This window comes from Malurus melanocephalus, unplaced genomic scaffold, assembly GCF_030028575.1.
Source record: "Malurus melanocephalus ecotype Western Australia unplaced genomic scaffold, MMel_1.1 scaffold_512, whole genome shotgun sequence".
Lineage (NCBI taxonomy): Eukaryota > Metazoa > Chordata > Aves > Passeriformes > Maluridae > Malurus > Malurus melanocephalus.
The window spans coordinates 1-25,730 of NW_026623744.1; the positions used below are offsets into that span (position 1 = coordinate 1).

Below are 25,730 nucleotides of genomic sequence, written 5' to 3' on the forward strand. Positions count from 1 at the left end.
TTTGCTAATAAGATATATGTAGTTAAGCCACGCAGTTTTATTTTTAAGACAAAAAAAAACCCCAGCATTTTAATTCTTCTCTTGCTGGAACTGTTCAGAGAATATCACAGCATCAGTGATATGCTGTGAAGTATATATAAGACATGCAGTATATATAAGACATGCAGTATGTCAAAGAACTTTGCAGCTTAGGTGATTTCTTTGTGAGGCAGTTGTGCTGTCAGAGGTTAGGAGGTTTGTATTGTTTCCCTAATGAGTTAGAGGGCTCTGGAATTGTACGAGTGCCCTACCTTGACAGTGATGAGAATCTGGCTGTAGAGATATGTTCCTACAAGTTGCCTAAAGGTAATTTCCATGGGTCTTGCTAGTTCCCCTTATGCTGTAACACTGACAGAACTCTCTTCTGCTGTAGAATATTAATACAGCGAAGGGTATCTGCTCAGCATACCACTCACCACTGCTGTTTGTTTCTAGAAATGAAATACAAAGAACCGAATTTCACACTGAGAAGAACATTTAAAGTGGAAAATACAGGGCAGCTGCAGATTAATGTGAAAACAATGGAAATCAGTGGCTACACATGTGAAGGATATGGATTCAAAGTAGTTAACTGTCAAGAATTTGCACTAAGTGCCAATGCCTCTAAAGACATTGTCATATTGTAAGTGGTTTTTCTTACATCTAAATGGGGTCTTACATTTGGAATTTTAATACTGTTTCAGGGGAAAACTCTCTTGGTTAAATTCTGAGGGCTTTTTACTGAAGTGTTGCATGTATTATACAGTGCGTATTATACAGTGTTACATAATTATGACATTTTTCTCTCTTTTTGCAAACATTATTTGAGTTTTCATGACACTGTGTTCTTGTGACTGACTATAGTATTACATCTGTTACTATCCAGTGAGTATAACTTGCTGAGTTGGAATAATGTTACTATATGGGATTTTATAAATTGCCCTCATTTGACTTGTGAATGCTCATGGGATCTAGACCTACAAATGGTTTTGGTGCATTGCAGTATGTAGAATAGAGCCTTTGGTCTAAGCATTGTTATTGTAATGCACAGTATTTTTGTCTTGAATATTTTGCCTGTTGTCTTAATGATAATGACTGTGTCATTCTGTCAGTTTTTATTATAAAAAAATCTCTGCATCAAACACTGGTGTTTTAACAGTGCATTGTTGTAAAGTTAGCTATTCAGAAAATGGTATCTAAAAAATTCAAAAGTTGCTTCTTTCTGCAAATGGATGGATGTATGAAATATTGCTGCAGTGAAATAGTATTTCACTAGTACTTCTGTACAATCTTAGCTTGTGATGAGGTTGTGATGAAGTGGTGATGCTTTTGAAAAGCCACATTTGTGACTTAAAGGTGGAGTGTTTAAAAAATTTATAGCTTACCTAGTAATTAGACCTGCTGTGAAATTTTTACTGCATTCATAGCATTTATTAACAGATGTGGTAAAAACTTATTCTCAGTTATAACCTCATATATTACCTGGAGAAATCTAGTATCAGATGTGTTAAGCATAGGTGTTAATGAATGTAGTCAAACACATCTTGAGGTATTTGAAAGATTCACAAGTGCTTTTAGGTTGTATTGTAATTGATGGAGTTGAGTTGTGTTTTTTTTTTTATTTGTAATTTATGAGTTATAAAAATCACCTCAAACATTTGTGCTGTTCATATGAAAAGTTCTAATGTGCTTTACGCTGTTTCCAGGTTTACACCAGATTTCACTGCTTCCAGAGTTATACGTGAATTAAAATTCATCACTGCGGGAGGCTCTGAATTTGTATTTATCTTGAACGCATCGCTTCCATATCACATGTTGGCAACGTGTGCAGAAGCGCTCCCCAGGCCCAACTGGGAACTGGCACTGTACATAATCATCTCAGGAATAATGAGGTAGTGTGTGTGTGGGGTGTGTGTGTGTGTTTGTTCTTACTGCTGTATGGGCATGAACTACCACTGCTCAAATACGGGTTACAGAGCAGCACGTGTATTCAGCACATGCTGTAATTGTTGTAAAATAAATAGTGTGAGATCATAAAGGGGACTGAATTAATAAACACTCCTGTATATTGAGCATGTAGTGTTTAAGGCTGAGAAGTACTGACTTTCTGCTCAAACCAAGGACAAAATAATACACTTCTTGCTTGAACCTATTTCCTTAAGTGAGATACATACTCCTGCTAGCCCTGGTGATCTGTAGGGGTTTATGATAGATAAGCCAAATTTTAAACATATTACGTATTAAAGTACTGCTGGTAGTGAATTCCTGTAGAAATGTAAGTATCCTTCTGGAGTATTGTGCTTTAGAGAGATATGAGGCAGTGACAGTAATGAGCTTAGCAGATGCCTTGGATGAATTTAACTTTGCTGCCACTTGTTATGTGACAGTCAACTGCTGATACTAATAATGGGATTTCTGAGAACCTGAAGGACATTGTTTGCAACACTGCATACACACAGGTTACGTAGTAGGGTATTAATGCACTTTTTTCTTCAGCAAACAGATATCTGTTAATTATATCTGGCTGAATTATGGGTTGAAAATGCCACTGTTTTCATAGTCTAACCTCTACCTGTCTTTATTTATTTGCAATCAGAAGTTATAAACCCTATTGCCCTGCTCACCTCTTGGATGTGAGACTCTTTTGTGAGTCTTTCGTGCAGGGAAAACCCTAGCATGGAAACTTACCAGTATGAGTTTTTACTTATCAGTAGCAGTAAATGCTAGTTTTCTTTTCATTAGTGTTAAGCTTATATCTTTGTGTGAAATTATTGGTGCTGTAGATGTCTCTGAAGAAAAAGAGGTCCTTATGTGTGCTGCAAATCCAAGGCATTATTGTACTTGTCATATTACCTTTTTTTCCCTCGCAGTAAGTTATTGGTTCTTCTGTTTTACAAAAGTTCACTTAGGCTGTTTTTTCTTGTAGGAATTAACAAAAGAAATAGAGATGATTAAGTTACAGCCCACTTAATTTTCTTTTTTGACTCTTCAGTATTTTCCTAAGCAATGCAGTGTTTAGTGAGAAAACTCCATTTTCCAAAGTAAGAGGAAAATTTCTCTTACTTAAGAAATTTTGTGTTGTCACTGACAATGCATTACTTAGAGTGCTGAGTGAGTACTTAGGTAAATTTCTTCTATATATTTGCTAGAAGTGTATAGGCTGAGTTTGTTTTTAGTTCTTTGACAAAGTAAGTAATGGTTGTCAGCTCATAAATGTAGTTTGGGAAATTTTATATGTACTGTATTGTTAATTAGACTTTACAAAGAATAGAGAATACTAATCCCTTCCCTTACTGTGTCTTTTTCTTAAAAGTATAAACATCCTTCTTAGCAGCAAACTAGAGAAGAATCCTAATACATGTCATAATATTCCAAGATTTCTGTTTATAAACTGCCTCTAACTTTTAGGACGCCATCATGCATGGGTTTGCTAGTTGCCACTAAAATAACTCTTCCATATCATTGCAAAGCTAGCCWTAATTTCTAGGGAAGAACACCAGAAGTTTGTATAGTCCATGTTTTTAAATTTGATACAATGGTATTTATTTTTGCCTTCCCTAAATCCCTAAATCGCAGGTTTGAATAATCACCTGCTTGTGGCTCCAGCTTCTTGAAGTCCAACATTTTTTCTTTTGGATTAATACACCTGGCAACTGCATATCATGCCAGTCTTGTATATGTTATGTTTGGATGCAATTTTAAGTATTTTCAGTACAAGATACAAGCTTTTTGTCCTGTATCATTAGAGTCATTAGCTTTAGAATGCTCAAAACTAATAAATTCTTAGATGAATGCCTTTCTTCTCTGCAGTGTACTCTTTCTCTTGGTAATTGGAACAGCCTATCTAGAAGCTCAAGGAATTTGGGAGCCATTTAGAAGACGCTTGTCCTTTGAGGCCTCAAATCCTCCCTTTGATATGGGAAGGCCACTTGATCTCAGGAGAATAGTTGGAATTTCATCTGACGGAAAGTAAGTAAATGTTCTTGTAGTACTTTTCTCATTTATTTCTTCTTTAGTTATCAGGCCAGTAAAAAAACAGTACTGCTCACTAGAACAGGTCAATGATTAAAGATATCCTCACAGTTGCTTATAAAAAGGTAGTTTGGATGAAAAGATGAATTTTGGGATTGTGAGGAATATTCTTCTTCTGGGAAAAAAAAAAAAGGGAAAAAGAAAGAAATCTACCAAAAACCAAACCCTGCCAAGTTTCCTCTTAATATTCTCAAAAAGTAGAGACTAAAAAAATTGCAGGCCTACCTTAGGTGTCTAAAGTTAACTAAAGCTCATCTCCTTTCAGTGTTGCCTCCATCATATATATCAACAGTCATTTTACTATGTTTTTTGTTCCTATATACAGTGCATGAGTACAGGAAATGATGAAGTCTGCTGACTTGCCAAACAAGTTTTAGGCATTTTTGCTGATTGTATGCCAAGAATAGTATAGTTCAAGGCTTCTTTTGAATATAGTAATTCTCTTTTCATAGTGAAGAATGGAAACATTGTAGAGTATGCTTAAACATGTGTTATTCTTCCAGCTTGAATACACTTGGATCGGATTCTAATCACAGTTCATCCAGAGGAATTTATGGAGCAGGCAGTTCATCTTCACGATCCGGTGCAGGGAATCATAAGCAATGCAATGCAACAGCACACCTTCACAGCAATAGAAATGCACCTGATGTTGAAAACATCAAATCCAAAACCAATTCAAGTATACCTAACAGGACTTCAGCACAAGCCGCTTCCATGCAGTCAGTGAACAGAACGGGCTCCTTTAGCTTGGATTCAGGTGCCACAGCTCAGACTCATGCCGCAGGCAAAAGAGCCAAGGGGACGAGGCAGAACCAGCAGCTGATACAGCAGCAGGCACCAGCTTTGGCAGAGCAGCCCCTCCAGCAACCCCCAGCAGCCGTGCCCCAGCAGCAAGAGCAACAGACTGAAAGTGCTTTGCCACAGCTCCCGCTGCTCAGCCCACCTCACAGTGAATGTGCCAGCAGCAGAAGGCACAGCTCCGAGGATTCAGATCTCACTGGGCTCATAGAAACTATGGAAAAAGACTTTGACCACCCAGAATCCCCTTCCCCTGATGTGTTTACAGAACAGCCCCCATCTCCACTAGCAAAAAACAAAGGTAATACAATTCTGCTTTAATGGGCTTATTCACTGTGTAAACCACCGGACAAGATCTAGTCAACTGTAAAGGTCATGTTTTCATAGTGTGGAAAGCCAGCTCTTCTCTATAGTTCCCTGCCCTGTGCTATGTGCTGTGTCTTGAACACTTGYGTTATCTTGTGGCAGTGAAATTCTCTGTGCAGTGCTAGCTTGTCATTCTTCCTGCAAAAATGGTTGAATGTTTTGATGAAAGCAGGTGTGAATATCTAGACACCTGATTGTCTGAAAAAGAAAAATGCTTTTTGTTGCTACTTTGCCTTTGGGTTGGTGCCTGTCCCTCCCATTTCCATCATTTGGACTTGGGGCTCGGGGTTGATGAAAGGAAAAGGAAGCTGTCTTACAGAATTGTGAAAAGTGAGGCAGAGAGAAAGTGAGGAGGGGAAGAGAGAGAGATGGGTAAGTAAACCCCTGTGGTATTGTTTGGGAAAGGAATTCTTCATGTCCAGACTTGCAGTGGTAGAAAATCCTTAATGTCACGTGGTCAGCAAACAAGGCACCTGTGTCTATACATTGCATTCATTTTTGGATAAGGCTGGATTTGAGTTGGACTTGTTTTCACATCTTTCCAATTGTCTAGTGCTTAAAATAATGTATTGAATTTCATACATTAGATGTTTAGGCTTTTGAAATTGTCAGTTACTGCCTTCTTATGAACACTTTGTTAGAGTAGAATTTCTAATTATTATTTTTATATTAGCAATTTCAGTTGCATCCCAGAGTTAAGTGATCATTTAATCTTAATGTGTGTTTATTTCTAAATGATTTTTCACTTTCTGCTACCAGCACTTGTACAGAAATGGCACTGATACTGTGTTGCTTATTAAAGTTAAGAAAATGAATCGGGGAGGCGAATGAAAATTGTGGGAAGGCGTATAAACACTGCACCATCTGTAAGATCATGCACCACTCAAGAGGAAGGTTTCACTCTGTTAGGTGGTAATGAGCAGAAAGTTCTTAATTAGTTCAGAGTGGATGTTAGGATGCATTTGGACTTTGAAAGTGGAGACTGAAGTTGTTGAGAGGTTTTGGTGTCTTGCCAAAATATGCTACACTGTTTCTGGCCTGTTTTGTTTTCAGTTTTTACGATGAGAGGTGGTTGGGGGAATTAAGAGAACTGCCATCAGGTATTCATTTCATAAAGGCTAAATGGGGCTCCAGAAGGGGATGTAATGGTAGGAAGGTTTCATGGACAATATTCATGTTGGCAAACAGTGCAGTATTGGAGCTCTGGAAAGCAAAGTTAGTGAGGATGCAACATCCTTATGGGTTACATGAACAGGTTTGCAGTGGACTGGTTCCATCCATGTACTGAATGCCTGAAAGTGCTTCTGGACCACATCTTCCATTTCTAGTTTCCTTAAGAAGGAAGCAGCTCTTGCACTTGAAATGTTTTGTGATGCAGCTGGCACACAGTATGCGGAGACCCCACATTCTGGTTTCAAAAGCATATTCCCACTTTAAATAATATAGTGTGTCCATTTCCACTTCTCCTCTTTAAATGTAAAAACGTAAAACCATTGGGGAAGTTCCATAATCTGTCTGCATCTACGTACACACACAGGGGTGTTTGTCTTTAGATAAATATTTAGAGCTAATCACAAGCATTTGCAGAAGCAGCAGCTTCTGGACTGATTGTCATAAGATCCGGTTCAGAATTCCTGTTTTTATAGTCTTCTGTTTTGGCTTCCTAATACTTGGGTCTTAGCAGACTGCTACAGAGACTGAATTAGTTTTTTGTTAAACAGCTGCTTAATGTTACATTTTAATGTAATGATAATATTTACATAGATTTTCTAATTACGAACATWAAACTGTTCAGCAATCCTGAAAGTAGACTACATTTGAAGCAAATTTTGGAATGGGGCCTTCTGAGGCACAGCCAGAATGCCCCCAGTATGCTGGAAGCCAACCCTGAAAACAATTGCATAGAAGATGTACTTGTATTTATATATATATTAGCTATTRTGCTGAAAAGAGTACTTTTATCTCCGTATTTTTGTTGTTCTAGATACTGAAAACACTGATACTTACATCTTAAAAAAAACAAGTCTGAAAACACCGATATGTATCTGGTATTTGCCAAAATACTGAAGGCAAATTTTTGTTTTGGTACAAACTTTACCATTTTGCCAAATGAAATATAACAGCTATCATGGTGCTTCCAGTTGTAATTCCAGCTCAAGCTAGTACAAATTCCAGAAGAGGCAGAATCCAGTTATTCAGCACAGGTTGCTTGAGTGTTTATTTGAGCAAACAGCTAAATSCATCCAGGAGGCTGTATGTAGGCACTGTGTGGCTCATAAAGGACAGCGCTTGTTCTTAAGAGCAGCATCTTAAGAAAGATCCTATGAGTAAAGGCACATACTACAGCTAGTGAGAAATAAGAACGTTGTGAAAGCTCACATTCTGTAGTATAGCAACAGGTGATGGTAAGCTCATGAAGACTCCACACACACACGTGCACAGTTGCYCTGTATTGAGAATAGTCCACTCGGAAGGAGTAGAATATGTCAGGAGGAGAAAGTATACTTGGGTGTGAAATTTTCAGGTTTTGGTTGSTTGGGTTTTTTACCTCTTTGCTAGACAAATACTATCAGTGATTTTTGTTATCCACACTARTCTTATTTCAARTTGTTTTGTTGGAGTTTTTTTTCAAYTAACAAGCATGCTGATCATTCCTGTTCTTCATTTGTTTGGATGATAGAGCTTTTGCCATCTTTGTAAATTCATGTTTATTGTTAAACTGTCAAATTGGATTCTATGGTGYTTAAAAGGAATGTCAGGAATAGATCAGAGAGGAATTGTAGGCAACCAGGTGCCCACATCCACAGAAAGGCAAYGCGGACACGGCTCAGAACCATGAATGGGATGGTGGAGATCAGGGTGGTTCTTTTATCACATTTTATACAAAGAGGCAAAAGTAGTTGGTGTGTCCTAACAGGCARCAAACTGCATGTAGTCACATGGGTTAGCCTTTGAAAAGGAGGGAATTAGCCTGCCTCTGAGAACTGCTGCTGAGAATCTGAAGCATCCTTATCTTTCTAGGAAAAGGGAAAACAATTCAGCGCAAGGCTAAGCCACAGAAGAAGCGGGAAGAAAAGGACAGAAGAGGGAAAGGAAAGCAACAGGAGGATGAGCTGAAGGATTCCTTGGCAGATGATGACAGTTCTTCAACCACAACAGAAACCTCCAACCCAGACACAGAACCACTTCTCAAAGAGGTATGGCACTGCTGAGTAAAGGAGGCCCTTCAGTAGCTGGTGTGTTACCTGTTGGAGTGGAAACACTTTCCCCCACACCATCCTCAGCTTTCATATAATACCTAACAAAGGAAGAATGTTAATTAAAAGGAGCTTTCCCAATTCCTGCCATCATTCAGTATCAAATCTGCACCTCTGTGAGTGTGAACTTGCTTGAGTCCTGTAGGCTCAGGAGTAAAAATGCCCAGGTGATTTGGCTTGAATAAGCCAGTCAGTAGCATTRTGGTAATTGTCTCCTGGCCTGTTCTATTTGCAGAATAAAACACCTAAGTGTGGACAGTAATTCCACTCAATAATTAAGGTGCATGCTAAATCCATGCTTTTTGTCAGTTACAAAGAGCCAGATCAATGGTGGTAACTTGTCAGCATGTAGTTAACTTAATTACTGTATTCAATACCCCTACYTTTATTTAACTCATTTGGTTCACATGCTTCAAGGTAATAAACAGAAATCTACAATTTGTGTAGTGGTTGGATTGTCACAAATATTTCGTCCTAAAGCATGACTAAACAAAGCAGCGGTAATAGCAAAGGGAAGAAAACCAAGCCTAWATTTTGACATCTTAAATTTGAACTTTGTGAAAGACATGGATTATAGCTGTGAAAAAAAAAAATAAAAGAAATCCATGTGACATATTTTAAAGGTTACACTTTGGTAGTCATTTGAAAATCACCACTGATATTTTCAGGATGGCTATTTGAGAATATACTTGTATTTAGAAAGTCTTACAAGTGTGGTTTAAATAATAAATAGAATGGGGAAGTTGGTCGTATTATTTGTTTTGTTGAAGAGTCTATTTTAGGTGGCCTGGATTGCATGCAGGAGATACATTAAGGGTCTCAGTACAGAGCTAGCATCTTGTTAAGTAGACTCAGAGGCTGTGGCCAGAGAAGCTGTGCAAAASAGATCTGCTTGAAGCTCATTAATTTGCTATTTCAATTTCTACTTCTCCAAACAGAAAAAAAAAAAGAAACTATATTTTATAGGTAAACTCACCAAGTCATAAAAAGAGACCTTTAGTACTGCAAGAAGGATCATGTGTTCCGTTAGCATTCTTTCCTCAGCCACCTTTATTTTACCTGTGTTCTGATGCAAGAGGGAGTTTGCTTTTTATGATTATTAATGTGTCATCATGTCTTTTATAGGAACCTGAAAAACAAAAGGGAAAAGTTATAGCAGAAAAACCTGAAAATGAAATAGTCCCAGTAAAACAGAAAACCAAAAAAGTGATTRCAAATACCAAGAAAGAAATCCCTATAGATGTGAAAACCAGGTAAGCATAATGGAGGCTTTTTAGCAGGGAAAGTGTCATGCTTGAAAGAGAAGATGGATTGTTAAGAATATCTGTATTTGACTGCTGTGGCTGGTTTGGCAAATGCCAACAGATACCTATAAACAGCTTCCTCTTCCTTCYTGATATCAGGGAATATGTGTAGCTTGCAAATAATAAGTTACTTAATGGGAATACAGCACAAAAATGAGAGCCAAATTGAGAGATGGAAATCAGGAGAAGCAATGTTAAGGTTTTGATAACAGTGGTGCATACAAGAAGTGGGATTAATGTTTCTAGGGGGCAGCACAGTGAGCCAGCATTAACGTGAGTGTCTTTAGCTGCCCTTGGTGAAACTGCAGCCACACGGTTTCCTTTTTCATATCATAGAGTAAGGTCAGAGTCTTGGCTATGTTATTAAAGGAGGCTGCTGCCACTGCCAGTCCCTGTCCCATACTGGCATGTGGTTGATTGCAGACTGTAGATAGGGGGAAAAAGAATCTTAATCTTACTAGTTCATTCCAGAATAGTACTGTAAAATCAGATTGGTATCCAAGTGCCACAAAAGTGAACTTTACCAAACTGAGGTATGGTAAATCAGCTGTGTTTTTCCTGTTGTAATTAACAGTAGACTGAGTTTGTAGTTAGAAGAAATTAATTTTCTTCAAAATATTTCTGAAAACATTGCCTGGCAAAGTCTCTTCCTTATTTATTGTTACAATGATGTACTTTGCTTTATCTTATAACTCACAAGTTCATTACATGTGACGTTTTCAGAGGCCACAATGAGAACTGGCTTGCAATTCTTCTACAAGAATGGGGAAAATAGTTCCTCCCTTGAAAGTCTGAGAGACAGGATCAAGTACCTGGAGAAAAAGAGCAATATCCAGCCAGTTGAATTTGGTGGTTCATTTGAGTAGTTTTGTATTATCATTAAAAAYCAATCCTGTACATTTAGGGCAGTAGCATATTAAGAGCATGGGATCTAACCAGGGGTGTGTGGGGGCAGGGTAGAAAAAAGGCAGTTGCCATTTCTTGTTGCCTCTATGTAATCAAACAGGTTTTGTGAACCTGGAGCTCCAGGATGAAAGCTGCTCCTGGAATGTGAGTGGAGCCTAATACATGTGTGGAGCAGTGTGGTTAGAAAATGAGCCAGGGCTCTGAAGGGTGGAGTTGTATATAGGAAAAATACAAAACTCTGCTTATTCATGAGAAAGCCAAAGGAGACCAATACTTTGTGAGACAGTATGGCCTATGTATGTGTGTGTATGTGTGTATATAGATATGTATAAAAAAGTGCTTTACAGTACTTCAGAGCTTTAAAAAAGAATTTCTRTTTTCTTTCAGTCCCTTGGAATTGTCTTATACTCCCCCACTGGAAAACAAACAGCGCAAAACCTTTCCATCCAAGATCTCTACACAGCACCTTTTGTCAAGTGGCTCTAAATCAAGAAACCTCCCCAAAACAAGAGGTAGTGTGAGGCTGTTCATTGTAAATACTTCAAGAGTTTTATGTTGTTGTCTGTAACCCCTCTTGAGTGCTCAATTCTAAGTCTGGTGTGAGAAGAAATCTGTTCTCTTTGTTATCCACACACTTGATTTTTCTTTTGTTTTAATAGGTCCAAGCAGTAAGCTAACAGAGAGCAGACCATCAGTATTAGCAAAATTTCTCCCCAGTGGTTCTGGACAGGAGCTAGGAAACACCAGCAGCTCAGAAGGGGAAAAGGATTCTCCACCACCGGAGTGGGACTCTGTGCCTCTCCACAAAGCTGGCAGCTGTAAGTAATGCTGGGCAATGGCAGAATGAGTATTCTGCAGTTAGTATCTGTAGATAGGCTTGATCTGTTTATAGATCTTCCCTGTCTCCTTCTCACTGCATAGCTGAGCTCCCTTTTTCTGCTGTAGGCTTCATATTGATAGCATCTGGTATGATTTGGGAGGTTTGAAAATGGTGTGGGCAGAACATGGGTCACTCAACAGCTCTCCAGGATTCAGAGGCTGCTGAGGAAATGGAGAAAATTAGAATTACTGCTCAAAAAATATGTCTTTTCTACAGTAGATGGGGTTTTGCTTGGTCAGGTCTGCTCCCGTCAAAGTTRAAAGTAATAAGGTGATCTGTCCTTGAGAGGGAACACTAAAATACCTTAATGTAATGGTTATCTGGGACACTGTTATCATCTTTTTGGTTGCATTGTAAGTCCCTTGTTAGGAACCAACTCATCTTCCTTCTGGTTGCTTGTGTTGCAAAACAGTCTCTGAAAATAAACAGTAAACATGAATAACCATAGGTGAACATAGACAATGAGCTGCTGCTTCCATCACTGGGAGCAAATAGTCTTTCTCATAATTCCTCCATTTGAGCAGAAGGGACAGCAGAAGTCTGACAAGCCTTTGCTGTAATGCAAATACTACAGGAAGAAACTACAGTTCTGTGTTTCTCTTTATAGCTACAGAYAACCTCTATAAGCTCTCTCTGCAAACCCTGAATGCAGACGCTTTCCTGAAGCAGCGACAGCCCTCTCCAACACCCGCCTCTCCATCTCCACCTCCTCCTCCCACATCCTTTGCTTTYGGGCCACGAGGAGGCACTTACAGCAGCATCGTGAACAGCAGCTGCAGCAAGTGAGTCCAGATCYTACCTCCTACTGATTTCCCAGGCAATAAACACTTGTGGAACCATGTGCTTCACAGGGGGCATCTCCTGATTCTCAGATCWSTTTCCTCTTCCMATGCAGATACACCACTGTGCATATYTTGCCTTGCTGTACAACTTGGTAGATTAGAAAAATGTGCAATTCCATGAACTGCTGAGCTATTATAAATGTTTTCTTGAATGCTAGCTTAAATTGCTGTTCTTTTAATCAAACAGCTGAAGTCCAGAACCTTACTCTGTTTTTCCTTTTTTTTTTCTATTTTTCTCATTTTAGTGAAACAAAAAACAAGCAGCCTAATGGTACCAAACATAAGCTGGCAAAGGCAGCTTCTCTTCCAGGCAGGAATGGAAACCCCACTTTTGCTGCTGTAGCTGCAGGTTATGACAAGAGTCCAGGTACTAGAACCAGTTTGGAGTTCTTAATGTTTCTAAATAAATATTTCSTGAATATTTTGTTACTTTGCTGAGGTTTATTTTACTCATTTTTTACATTCATGTTCTTGCAGGGGGCAGTGGTTTACCAAAGGTTTCTCCAAGCAAGGCAGATGTTTCCAGCAATATCAGCATTTCCCATGCAGTTGTTGACAGTGATGGCTCTGACAGGTAATTTTTATATTCTCTAGGCAGATACCTGCATGCCTAGAAAAGAAGATAGAGCTATTAATGGCATTTTGAAGGGAGTGGTGGAATTCMTTCTGGTTCGTTTTTTTTAAACTATTTTTTAAAGTCTAGCACAGCATCTCTCACCTTGCAGGAAAGTTTAGAAGATGCAAGTGACTCAAAAGTAGAGAGGAGGATGTTCTGGATGTGRTGGGAGTTTCCCCCTCCTCATTCCAAGTAACTCAACAGTCTTGTGTTGCTGGGCATCCAAACAATGAGAAATCAGCTTGGTGCTCTCAGTACTGAGGAGTGTATACCAAAGTCACTTGAAGGCTCACAGGCAGAGTGAGCTGTACCTTGCTGTACAGCAATACCTTGCTGTACAGCAATACCTTTCACTCTCCATTTTAACACCAAAACCAGAGCTATCAGTGGGCTTTGTGTTTTCAGTAGGAACAGGGTACAGCTGCAGTCACCCAGTTCTGCAAGAAACATGTCTTTTCTGACATTCTGGCAGTGAGCCCCTGTCTCAGTTGTAAAAAGCAGTAAGCTTTSTGGAGTAGAAAGACACTTGAATTCAAGTTCCTGTATGCAAAGGAATTGCTTTTCTGAATGAAGTTTGTGCATGGAGTTTTTGTTTGTTTTGGTGGATGTTTAACACTGCTTTCAGTTAACTCATCTATTACTTCCAAGAAGTTTTCCCACGAGTGTGAATATTTGTATCACTTCTAAGTGACTCTGAATTTTATCTGCTTGACAAAATAACTGYGCTATGGTTTGGACTCCATGTGTTTTCTGAAAAATTGATTAAAGAGCTACTCTCATGTTTGTTTGATGGTCAGAGTAAAGAGTACTGTGTCTATATTACTGTGTTGCTCCATGGTGGGTGTATACACAGGAAAATGGTATTTCACCAAAAGCTTTTGTTAAAGCAAAAATAAGCTGATCTCTTGATCACCATTAAATATATATTAATTATATGTTTAACTATGTATTTTTATGTAGATATATATAAATACGTATAGTTAAACATACACACACATTTATGTATAGATCAGTAAGTTAATATTGTCAATCGTATTGTGCTAATAATTGTGTGTTGCCTTTCTTGTACTCCATAAAATGTAGTTCGGGTTTGTGGAGTCCTATGAGCAATCCGAGCAGTCCTGATTTCACACCTCTCAACTCCTTCTCTGCATTTGGAAAYTCTTTTAACTTAACTGGAGGTGAGTTTTTCTGTTCAAATATTTTTCTGTATTCAAATATAGTTAAAGAAATATGTCTCCTTTACGCTGGTCTATGTACAGTGTTTCCATCCTCACCCCTAAAAGGGAAGACTACATAGGAAAGTGTGTTAAAAATTTGGGGGTATATTCTGTGTTTCACTGTGTTTCTGTGAGAAAGGTAGTGGAACTCATCAGGTGTTTGATGGRCTGAGAATGCTTGGGTTTGGGGTTTCTCTGTTTCAATAAAATAACTGAAAAGTATTGTTCTTGGAAAAAGAGGAAGAATAAAACTAAGTTTTATTTCATTTTATTTTTAGAGGTTTTTAGCAAGCTTGGTTTAGCTCGATCTGCTTATGGGCAGGATGTTCAGAGAAACTGGRGCGAATTCAGTAATGTTCCATCATCCATCTGGGATCCTTCAGCTACAGATTCTGTACCCTCCTGGCCAACAAGYTCAAGTTCCCCAACTCATACAACTGCAGTAAGTATTCAGTCCAAATACAGTGGTTTATTATTGTTACCAACCCGTTCTGTATGTGTCATCTAATGTAATTCAGAGAAATTGGGGGTGAAAGGAAATAGAATGAAGAATAAAGGAAGAGGGAATGTACACATATTCATCTTAGTGTAGTTAAGCTGAMATGCCTGTTGGACAAAGAGTTACTAGTTTCCTCACTTGTGGTTGATGAATTCATGTAGACTGCTTCCCATAAAAATGTTTGTCACAAGAGCATCTTGCAGCACTTACAGAAGTGTGTTCTGCTCCCACATCCTTCAGGTTTGCTCCTGTGCTATGGCTGGACCCTGTGTATGTCACTTCCAGTTTGATAGACAGTTGCAAAATAGCCAATATGACTTTCACACTTTGATTCTGCTTTCTGAATCCAGTATTGCACCCGTTTGTYAATTAACAAAAGGCCCCAAAAACAGCTAATTAAAAGACCTCAAATATATTATTTTCAGTTTAGAAAAAAACACTAAAGAACTGAAAATAAGGCAAAGTCTTTAAACTGACTACTAATTTTGATGAAGATTTTGGGTATAGCAAAAGAAGAAAAAAAAAACCCCAACTTTTACAGACTGTAGTGCTGTACTGTCATCCTTGTGCCATCCTTGTGTCAGACTAAAACTTAGGCTGCAACAGCTGTCTTCGCTGCCAGCTGAAATCCTTCATGTTGGCTTCTGAAAATGTTTTTGTAGTGAGTAAGAGGCAGTGTTTACTTCACCTGGGAGCAGCTCAGATGGAGTGGGGGAAGCAGGGGAAGCCAAAGAAGGTCACACAGCTTCTAATAGACACAGGCTCACTGATCCYGCCCTTGTCATGTGGTTACAACCAGAGCTGGACMCTCACTAAAACTATGTAAGGAAAGATTTTTGGGTTTTGGTCACACAGAGGCAAGTTTCTCAGCATTTGGTAGAGGGAGGGCTTGAGGACAAGCAGAACAAGCTCTCTAGCTCCTAACACATAATTCCCAGCATTTATAAGTGCACTTCAGGAAGCGTCAAGATGGAAGCCAGACAAATGGTATAGATGCAGTGTCAGTTACTCCATTTGCTTTGATTTGGGAGGAGACATTTTAGGAGCTTACTCAAGGAGAAGATCACTTAATAAAAATGAGAAACAAGCAGCAAACTGACTGAAATATTCAAAGCTGTTATAAATGATAGTAGTATTTGCAAGTGCTTATGGCGAGCCAGAACAGGAAAGCTTGGCTTTTCCTGTTACTGAGCCTTCTTGCTCTAGGTGCCTGATAAGAGAGCAGGTACCAGGCCAGAGCCCTGCCCTTTCCTCTGTTCTGGGACAAGAGCCAAAGCCATTGTTGCAAACAGCCCTTGGCTTCTGTGTTACCCTTTTCTCTAGGAAGGTTTCTGGAGAGTTCATTTTGATCGTTCTCCTTCCTTACTCCTCTTGCCTCTCCTTCTATGCACAATTCTGCTCCTGTGCTAAGTAGCAGTTGCCTTCTGGATCCCATTTGCCCTCAGCCTTTGCTGCATGGCTGGTACTTCTCCCCAAGTTCCTTTCTAACCACATTCCACTACTYCCATTTCCTGTATTTCTCTGTGTGTAGTTCTGCCTGCCAAACACTTTGTACCTCCCTCCACCACCCCTGAAAGGGCGTAGCAGGTGCCTTTCTCTGCTGCTCCTTTCCTGGTTGCTTCTGACTTGTGACCAAATGCCTTTCTATCAGGATCTCCCAAACATTTTTGGGACAAGTAGGAACAAATAGTTCCTGGCTCTTGCCTGCAGGAGGAAATAGGGTGGACTTCTAGTGTGTTAGGGTTGGTGCCCAAGCAGCAGAGTGTTTCCTGCTGCAGGCTTAGTATATCTAATGCTTGTATAGCTTAAATATAACAATTTATTTATGTGGCAGTAATACACTGTGACCCTGGTCTGGCTGTTTCTCAGTGACATTGGAAAGTCCTCATGTCGTTGGCCTGGTTAACCCCCAAGTAATGCTCAAAACTCCTGTCCAGCCCTTGGTAGCAAATACTGTGATGTGTTAGCATCCAGACAGTTTCAGGTATGATTAGACTGAGCCTATCTTCTTCATTCCAGACCAGAGAATAAAACCTAAAAGGAYGAAATGTTCAGATTCTACCTTGTTTTCGTTCCTAAAGGAATTTTTATTTAAATCTTCAGATGCAGATACTGATTAACTTTCAAGTGTGTGTTATCTAAGGGCAGAAATCTTGGGAAGGGGTGCYCTATCTCCAGCCAGTAAATCCAAACATAAGGATGTTTGTACCTTACAGGACTTACTCAACAAGTCCACTGCCTTTTGGGTGTATCAAGTTTACAGTATATTTGCAAATTGAATTTACAGCATAYGTACATTAAATCTGTTGACACTGAGGCATGTAGTGCTATAAGCCTACATGTAGCAGGTTCTGTGCTAATATTAGCATGAAAGTTATGCTAATCTTTCTCATCTCCATCTTTGGCTGCTTCCGGGTATCGCTTTCCACCACACCAYGGGTCAGATTCCTCTGCTTGTTGCTTGCTACTGTTTGAGCTTTAGTAAAATACAGTTGATAGAACCTGGGCCTGGTCCATTCCTGCATGTGTTCTCTAGGCTTGCTGTACCTGTCCTGTATATCCCAGGTGCATTTGTGATGTGCATTTGTGTGGAGCACACCATGAGCATTTGTCAGAGACTACCAAGTGTCTTGAGCCAGGACAGACTTTCTGGAATTCAGTAATAAATGGAAGGTTGTCTTATYCCCCTTCCCTTCATCTTGAAAAATTTTGAATGGGGGAAAAGTATGTACTGAGAATATGGGATAGGTACAGTGGGACTCAACACAGGTAGATTAATCCAAAACAGACATGTCTGACTACTGGGGGATAAATTTGCAAACAGCCAAAAAAATCGAAAAAGGACTTTGCAAATACCTTCCATTGCAACTTGAATTTTGTTGGTTCTTGAAACTTAAACCATGTTTACCTTCATCATTCTAACAAGTTTGTTTAAGCTTAAGTGTTCTGGCTCTTGAGTGTTGAATACTCAGAGTGCTAAAATTAGCAGTGGTATGGGGATGTATCAGCTGAAGTGAAAACAGCTTGAAAGCCTGTAATGTACTGCACTCTGCAGCCCATGCAGCTCTCAGTGTCAGCTGCAGGAGCAGCTTGGTTCCTCTGGGCAGGCCCTTGTGAAGGGAGCTCAGAGCTCTGTGTAGCAGTGAGGATGGAAGGGGTTCCAGAGCAGGGTTCTTGTTGCTGCTGCACGGGTACTTATCTTTCGGGGGGCCATAAACCAAGTGAAAACTGGGCTACCAAACTGCCACTTACMTTGCTCTGTCTTTCCCACAGTCAATCCTGGGCAACCCCAGTGGCCTGTGGTCCACCACTCCATTCAGCAGTTCCATTTGGTCGAGTAATCTCAACAGTGGCCTTCCCTTCACCACTCCAACAAATGCATTGTCAGGCATTGATCTCATGGGTAGTGAAAACTCCGCCGCTGCTCCGCCGCCRCCTGCTGCTGCCACCGTTGCCAATCCTGCTGAAGACATGGGACAGACCTACAATCCTTGGAGAATTTGGAGCCCAACAATTGGAAGAAGAAGTTCAGATCCTTGGTCAAATTCCCACTATCCTCATGAAAACTAAAGCAAAAAGAACACTTATTCAGGTCACGATACAATTCTGAATGCAAATTTTTGAAACATCATTTTCAGGCCGTTGCATCCCCCCTCCCCAATCCCCCTGTCAKTCATGCTTTCATCACTTGCTCCTTTTTAAAGTCTGTCCTGCAATATGGTAGTGTGAGGTTGCAGATAAGCTTGGAAATGTCTGGGTGTGGTCACAAATCCCAACTATGGCTGAAGCCTGTAAATATGAACAGTTTCACTGGTTTCATATTTTACCATCTGCCATCTTTATTTAGGAAACAATTTGAACTCTAAAATGGTCCTGGCATGCAATAYTTTCATGAAAAGTTTGGGGTTTTTAATTTTTTCCAGTGTTATCCTCCAAGTTCTAATTTAAAATCAAAAGGCACTTTGTGCTAAAATGCAGAGTATTTTTTTAAAATAAGGCTGTCTTTGTTAACACAGGTTGTAAGAATGTAAAAAAGGAAAAAAAATCAACAAAAAATACCAACAAAACCAACACAAAACCTTAAGAGCAAAGTGGCTGAATGTAAGAGCATTCTGTTGAGACTGTAAAACACTTTGTGCTGTTTGTACATTTGTAAACCTGAATGCATTTTTAAGTTGAACTGAAATGCACACAGCCAAGACTTGTGCAAGAAACAAGATACCATGTGCATTTCTTACAGATACAACTTTGGGTTGTACTTTAAAATAAATATGCTTTTTTCAAGATTTGTCTGCTGTAGTTCTGTTCCCCTTGTRTTTTCTGAACTTGAGTGTGCATGACTCCACTTGGCACAGTCTTTGGGCCAAAATCTACTGCACACAAAGTCTGTGTTGCCAGAAACTTCACTGTAGATGAAACCTGGCTTCTCAGCAGCGTGGGTTTGTATTGCAGCAGGGAATAGAAGCTGTTTTCTGGGTTATGCACTGCCACCCACTTGAAAATTCACTGGATAGCAAAAAGCTGGAAAAATGTCTACATTGCTGGAGTTTCCAGGTATCAGTCATAAGAGCAGCTGCTGCTGTTTATGCTACGCCCTTACCTTTGTAACAYTGTTCTTGCATGGATCTGAACAAGAATGGTACTATTCTTGGGTATGATTTATCTGTCCTTTTAAGGTGCCTGTTTCCATTCATTAACAGTAGGGCAAGCCCCAGTGACTACATGTATTCCTCTGAGCTGAAGCCAAGTAAAAGTGAACCCTTCCATTGCCAGAAAGCATTTACAGGCACTAGCACTGTAAATTTACTTACAAATCAGTGGCTACAAATTTACAGCAGCAGATTTGTTTCAGAACCCATYCTTCAAAAGAGTAAGACCTGTATATTTTGGTTAATATCCTTTCTAGCATAAAGCTTTTGTATGCAACAAAATATGAGTGTCCCCTTTATTTTAACCATGTGAGCCCTTCTCCAGCTTCCATTATGTGAACAAACTCCAAATGTCAGGCTGCTGCCTTCCTGGTGCCACCATCAGAAGCTCAAAGATACAGATCTCTCAAATAGGAACCTGCTGGAACTCCTTTGTTCTTAAAATCTGTGTACTTCTGGAGCCATGCAAGGTCATGAAATGGTCGACTTGGATTTGTAGGCAATTTCCTTCTGAGTAASTGAGTAAACAAATCTCTTACTGCATGAAAATAAAGAATAAGTATTTAAAGTCCTGACATGTCAGGGCCTGCTTCTCAGCAAATGGAGCTTGAGAAGATAACTTGCAGTAACTTCAAGGKGAAAGGAGATGCTTAAGGTTATATGGCACCTCTTTTACCCAGCATGTGTTTACATTGGAATTGATTCCATGGAGCATAGAAGCAGAAATTAATTCYGAGGTGCTAATAGTCTGCAGTGGTTTCATCAGGGAGGATAAGAATAAAAAAATCTTGTTTAAGAACATTTCCTTTTGAACAAGACAGGGCACAACACAAGTGATTTAGATGTCTCCCTCCCCAAAAATAAAATCGTGAACCATCATTGCCTTTTGTTAATTCAAATAATCTTGGCTACTATTAAAATATTCTTAATTCTTGTTTTGGAAGAGCTTTCCCTTGAGCACCAGTTCAATACAAGTTCCAGGGGTGAAACCACCTGAACTATGAAGATCTTTGACACACAGTTTTCTCTTTCCTAAAAGGGAAAAAATCATGTCTCCCAAGGGAAATATCCAAGACTTAAATACTGAGTGTCCTATCTTGCTTCTCCAGGATCATTTTGGAGAGCACCTTCACTTTGTTTTGCCTTCTTAAAGAAGGCGAAAAAAAGATGCTGTAAAGAAAGGCTATGATTGCAATTGACAAGAATTCAGATKAAATAAAAGCTGGGCAAAAATGGGTGTAACTAAAGAAACCTCTGTGTGTGGTAAGTACATGTACTGGATGGCTTTTGCTGCCTCCTCCTGAGGCACCTCCTTGCCAGCTTTTCTRGTACAGGCAGTCTTGACATGCATTGAAAACTCTTTTAAGCAGGGGATGAAGTGGTAATGAGGCAGAAACATCCACAATCACAGAATGATGGAGAGGACAGACCCCTTATGATGAGGTAAATATAAAAAGGAATGAGATTTTGATAATCGAGGTGGGGTTGAAAATATTGCAGGATGCTGGGAGGACAACCTGAGCATGAGGAGATGAAAGGTCAAAAGCTCAACAGCAAGGTGACTGCTTGCAAAAGCAGAACAAAACTGCAAGTTGGACACAAGGGAAATTCCATTGTAGTAAAAAGACCAGAGGAAAAAACATCTTAAAGTGCTCAGAAGACAGGCTGTCCTAGAAACCATGGAGCTCACAGCCCTTTGGATAATTTAAAATACTTCTTTGGAGTAGAATCAGGACCAAACTGCCATGAGTCAGCTCTGCTCTTCCAGACCTGATAACTACTGGGAGTGCTAAGTTCCCAGCAAGGAAGAGAAACAATTACTGTTAATTTTGGTAATTGGTGCTCCTAAAGGGCAGTTCTGTTCTGCYAACGCTAAGAAAGATGTTTCAAAAGCCTAAAAAGTTTCTGGTTACTAAAATCAGGAAACCTGAGGTAGGAAGTATGGCCCTAACATGCGATATCATTTATCACATGTTTAATTATCATGAGCTCTATTTCCAAAAGCTCTTGAAAGGTATTAGATATTATTAAGCTTAATAAAGTTTAGGGCTGTATCTAAACAGGATATGCAGTTCCAGTCAAAGAGCCAAGTGTTTGTTTCAGATACAGACACTCGAAGSAGTGAACAGCACTGGGCCCAGCCCTGTCAGCAGCAGGGCAGGGTACATCTGTGCCACTGCCCTGTGAGAGAAACACGAAACTGGGAGAAAACTCAATGCAAGGTAGGATGGGAATGTGAGTGAASAGCAGATTCCCAACCCTGGAGCACCGTGGTGAAATCATACGATGTTGTGCTCTACATTTCAGCTGATGAGCTGTGCCTGACTGACTGAGAGGTGAAATCAAGAATACACAAAGTATGGAGCTGTCTTTCACTTGCACTTTCACYCACACATTTTAACCCTAAGTACAGCTTTAGCTGCGCTTTGTCTGTTTTCCCAACCTGTAATTATCAGAAACTTTTCTGAGCTCTGGTGTTTTGGCTTTATGAAACAATGGCAGCTACAGCTCTCAATGAGTCAGTATTGGCAGAGAAATTGAAAATACCACAGCTTGTATTGTGTGGCCAATGCAACTGGAAGAGCATTCAGTCACCTTGTGTTAAACAGGTTCTGCTTCAAAACTGAGCCTTWGCCCAGTCATATTTTCACCTAATGCTACTGACTGATGGCCTTTATGTCCAGCTGGTGCTTTAGTCACATACTAAAGCAGTCTTCAAGATGGATCAGCACGCTGTCCAGCAGYCTCTGCATGCAACTTCTAACCATGCTGCTGCTGGTGTGCTGCTTCATGCTGTGAGATCCAGCAGCAAGCAGGGCATGACCTTTATATGTGGGTAAATATATGTGGAACATGAGGACTGTCCTGAACAAAACCTTTTTTTTTTTTTTTTTAGCAGAACTGTGTAAAGCTGCTTAGACCCAAGGACATTGGTTGATCTTAAACAGCAGATTACATTGTACCAAGAGAAGTGCAGAAAGCAGAAGTGTTGATAAAAAGCAGATTTTATGGCCACTTTCTAGGAAAATCCCCTTGAGGTGTTTCTGTCAAGTTGGGATCTCAAATATTGGTCCTCCAGAAAGAACCCTGTATCTGAACCTTGATTTTKCTCTCTATTTGCCTGTTGTGAAGCAAATGTTTGAGTCAGTGTCATTAGTTCTGGATWCAGTGGGATCTTCAGGAGATACTGCTGAAGTTTTACAAAGTAACACTCAAGCAGCCCTTGAGTGGCAGCAGGAAGTGAGTGGGATGTAACAGGCTTTGCATGGGACTCTCTTGCAAGCTGTGAAAAATCACAGCTCAATTATTTGCCCTGAACAAGCCAGAGGATTTGGAGTGTTGCTTCCACAAGAGAGAAATAAGATATTGGCTGGGGAGGGCACCAAGGGAGTGAGGGTGGGTGGCGASATAATTGAATAGATACAGGCTGGCCATAAAATATTCCCAAGGGGAAAAAAATCCACCAAAAAAACAGCCCAAAGCAAAAACCAATTAGCTATTCTGGAAAGTTTTCCTGATTTTTTTTTAGTATGGGCCCATGGCAGGATGAAATCACTTGCATTTCAGCTTAGTTACGAGAATCTTGCTGGGAAACAAGTGTGCCAGGAAAGCAGCGCCTGGAGAAGCTTCTGGTTCACCCTGGCCCCTCTGGAGTTACTGTCAGGGAAGACACTGCTCACAGGAGAGAGCACATTGAGCTGCTGTAGGGCCATGTAGGAGGCAAGAGACAAACCAGGGAGTGTGTCCCACTGCCTCTCAAGGTGGAAATATGCAGAAGCTGGAATCAGAGGAGACTGAAATGCTYCTTCAGTGGCTGTTGTTGGCTTCCTGGAAGGGGGAGGGACTTTCGGCCCCTTCGGCTTCACATCACCCTTCTTCCTGCTCTAGCCTGTCCTTATCAGTCAAGTTAATTACCAGCAAAATCCTGGCAGCGTTGAAGAGTCTGACAACAAAGAATGAAGGTCCTTAAAAGCTACACAACGTTCTTCATTAAATGGGTATGACTCAGCTTACAGCTCACGGGGAAATTCCTGATGTGCTGTATAAACTAGAAGTCTTTTTGGACCGGAATATTCAGGAATTTTAAGGAATATTCACTTACATTGCATCCCAAACTAGAAGTTCATTCCTATGAGCTTTCAATGCAGGTCAAGCTGCCAAACCTTGCCCACATTTGCCCACCTGCCAAATTCTGTTCTGTGCCTGAAGGCTCAATCTCCAATTCAAGGGAGGGGTGGGGTGTAAAAATCAACAGATTGTAAAGATTTTTTTAAGAACACATCGATAGTATCTTAATGCTCCAGTTAAACTAAGCAAAGACCACGGCAGGAAAGATTGTATTAATGCTTTGGAAGTACACAAGGAATAAAATAGTTCAGCTGTATTTCAAAAGTTAGTGAGAAATTCAGATTTCATGTACATGTATAGGAAGAGATGGTGGAAGTAAGAGGTTTAGATTGGCTATTGGAAAAAGACTTCTTCACCAAGAGCTGTCAAGTGATTGATTGGAACAAACAGTCTGCTCAGGGAATGGTGGAGTCACCATCCCTGGAGGTATTTAAAATACAYGGGGCACTTAGGGACATAGTTCAGTGGTSGACTTGGCAGTGTTATGTCAGCAGTTGGACCTGAGGATCTGAGAGGTCTTTTCCAACCTAAATGGTTCTGTGATTCTGTCCCTATAAAAGATGATTCCTTTCTTTGAAGCAGCTGAACTCGAGAGTTTTAAGAAATGCTCAAAAAAAGATAGCACAGCTCAAACAGAAGGCAAACATCCATGCTACAACAAACAGATGACAGAATATCTCCTGGTTAGGCAGAGATTGATTTCAGATGTGCAAATGTGGGAGCTGGACACTGGCTGTGAGTTGAACCCACAGTTCCAGGTACATGGAATGAGAATGGGGCTCATTGTGAGCTGACTCAGTGCCCTTGCATTGATGAACTGCATGCAAAAATCCATATGGTGCAGTTATTAWAATAATAAAAACTGAATATTGCTCAAGTCAGCAGGTTAGGCACCAGAGAACTTCAAAAAATGGACGGTATTTGTCCTGACTGTAATTTATTGGAGCCTCCTTGTGAAAAGACTGATTTGGTCTGTACAGCAATAATAACTTATGGGGCAGGGGGAGRGTTTCAGGAACTCTGATTAAATCAGCACACTGGAAAACACTTCCCCTAACTCAATAAATTTGAGTAATGCCATTTCCTCGCTTTGCAGAGTGAAGAATGAGAGTCCCACTAGTGGATCAACAGCCCCCCTCTGTGGCTGCAAACAGCAATCCGGACACCACAGCGGTGCCAGTGGCATTAGGATTCTTTCTAAGGCTTTTCCTGACACCTTGAAAAAACATTTCAGCTTTAGTAGCAGAATTTTGCTTTAATTAGTTGTGCAYTGGGAAATTTAACACTCCCCACTGCCAGGCCACACAGCTCCAATTCCTCAACAGGAATGTGCCACAAGTCCTAAAGCAAGAGGAACTGGGAAGTTCGTGCTGTTCAGTAGGGAAAGTCCACAAACAAGGGCAAAACCCACTCATATCAGGCTTTTACTTCTCTTCACAGTGTGCCAGACAAGCCTAATGCAATGAAACTTTTTATTTCCTGTATTTATTTTGATATTTCTTTCATCAAACTATCTAAAAGGAGCAACTTTTCTTTCTTTCCCCTCCCACAAACATGTTCAGTATCTCTTTATCTGCTCACCTCACAAAACTATTTCCCCAATACTGAATAATTGAAATTGTTCTGTACATGTTCAAGACACTCAGCTCCTCCAATTAACACCAAACATTTTAAAAACTAATTTCTACACTCCTGTTTGAGAAATTGTATGCTGTTATTTTGTACTTTTGTTCAAATCTCCAAACACACACRTTGGTTTCTGCTCTCCCCCACTATCTTTCCATTCACTTTAGCTTGAAGTATTAAGAAATATGGGTGCCAAAYRTGTGTTTCAGTGTAAAGACAGTSTCTTGCTACAGCTGCCTTCACAGATATGAAATTGGACACGCCTATGAATTTTCCCAGTTTACATTGTCCCAAATGTAGCTTTCCTGATACTATAAACAACAACAAATAAATTCAATTGAAATAATTTTATTGTTACTAACATGAACACAGSCATTTCTCAATGATTTGAAAGATCTTAAYGATTTCAAGATTTAAAAAGCCTTACCCACTGCTTCCTTAMATATTAAAGCTGAGTACCAGATCTAGGTCAGATCTTGAAAGTACTCGTTATAAATAAAGGCACCTTGTTATTAAGATGAATCTGGTCACTATATTTTTTAATTCCCAAATAGAGCAAACAGTCTGTGTACCAGTACAATGTGACCGA

General features: G+C 39.9%; 1 protein-coding gene across 1 annotated transcript; it reads left to right on the forward strand.

Moving 5' to 3' along the window:
* Positions 1 to 446: 446 nt before the first annotated feature.
* TMEM131 (transmembrane protein 131) lies at positions 447 to 19,024 on the forward strand. Its single transcript, XM_057381480.1, has 14 exons — positions 447 to 661; positions 1,725 to 1,910; positions 3,829 to 3,987; positions 4,554 to 5,149; positions 8,236 to 8,411; positions 9,597 to 9,724; positions 11,069 to 11,193; positions 11,341 to 11,499; positions 12,169 to 12,343; positions 12,649 to 12,770; positions 12,881 to 12,977; positions 14,103 to 14,200; positions 14,518 to 14,681; positions 18,012 to 19,024. The coding sequence occupies exons 1-14, from the start codon at positions 477 to 479 to the stop codon at positions 18,306 to 18,308; spliced, it is 2,667 nt and encodes an 888-aa protein (XP_057237463.1). The 5' UTR covers positions 447 to 476; the 3' UTR covers positions 18,309 to 19,024.
* Positions 19,025 to 25,730: the final 6,706 nt, after the last annotated feature.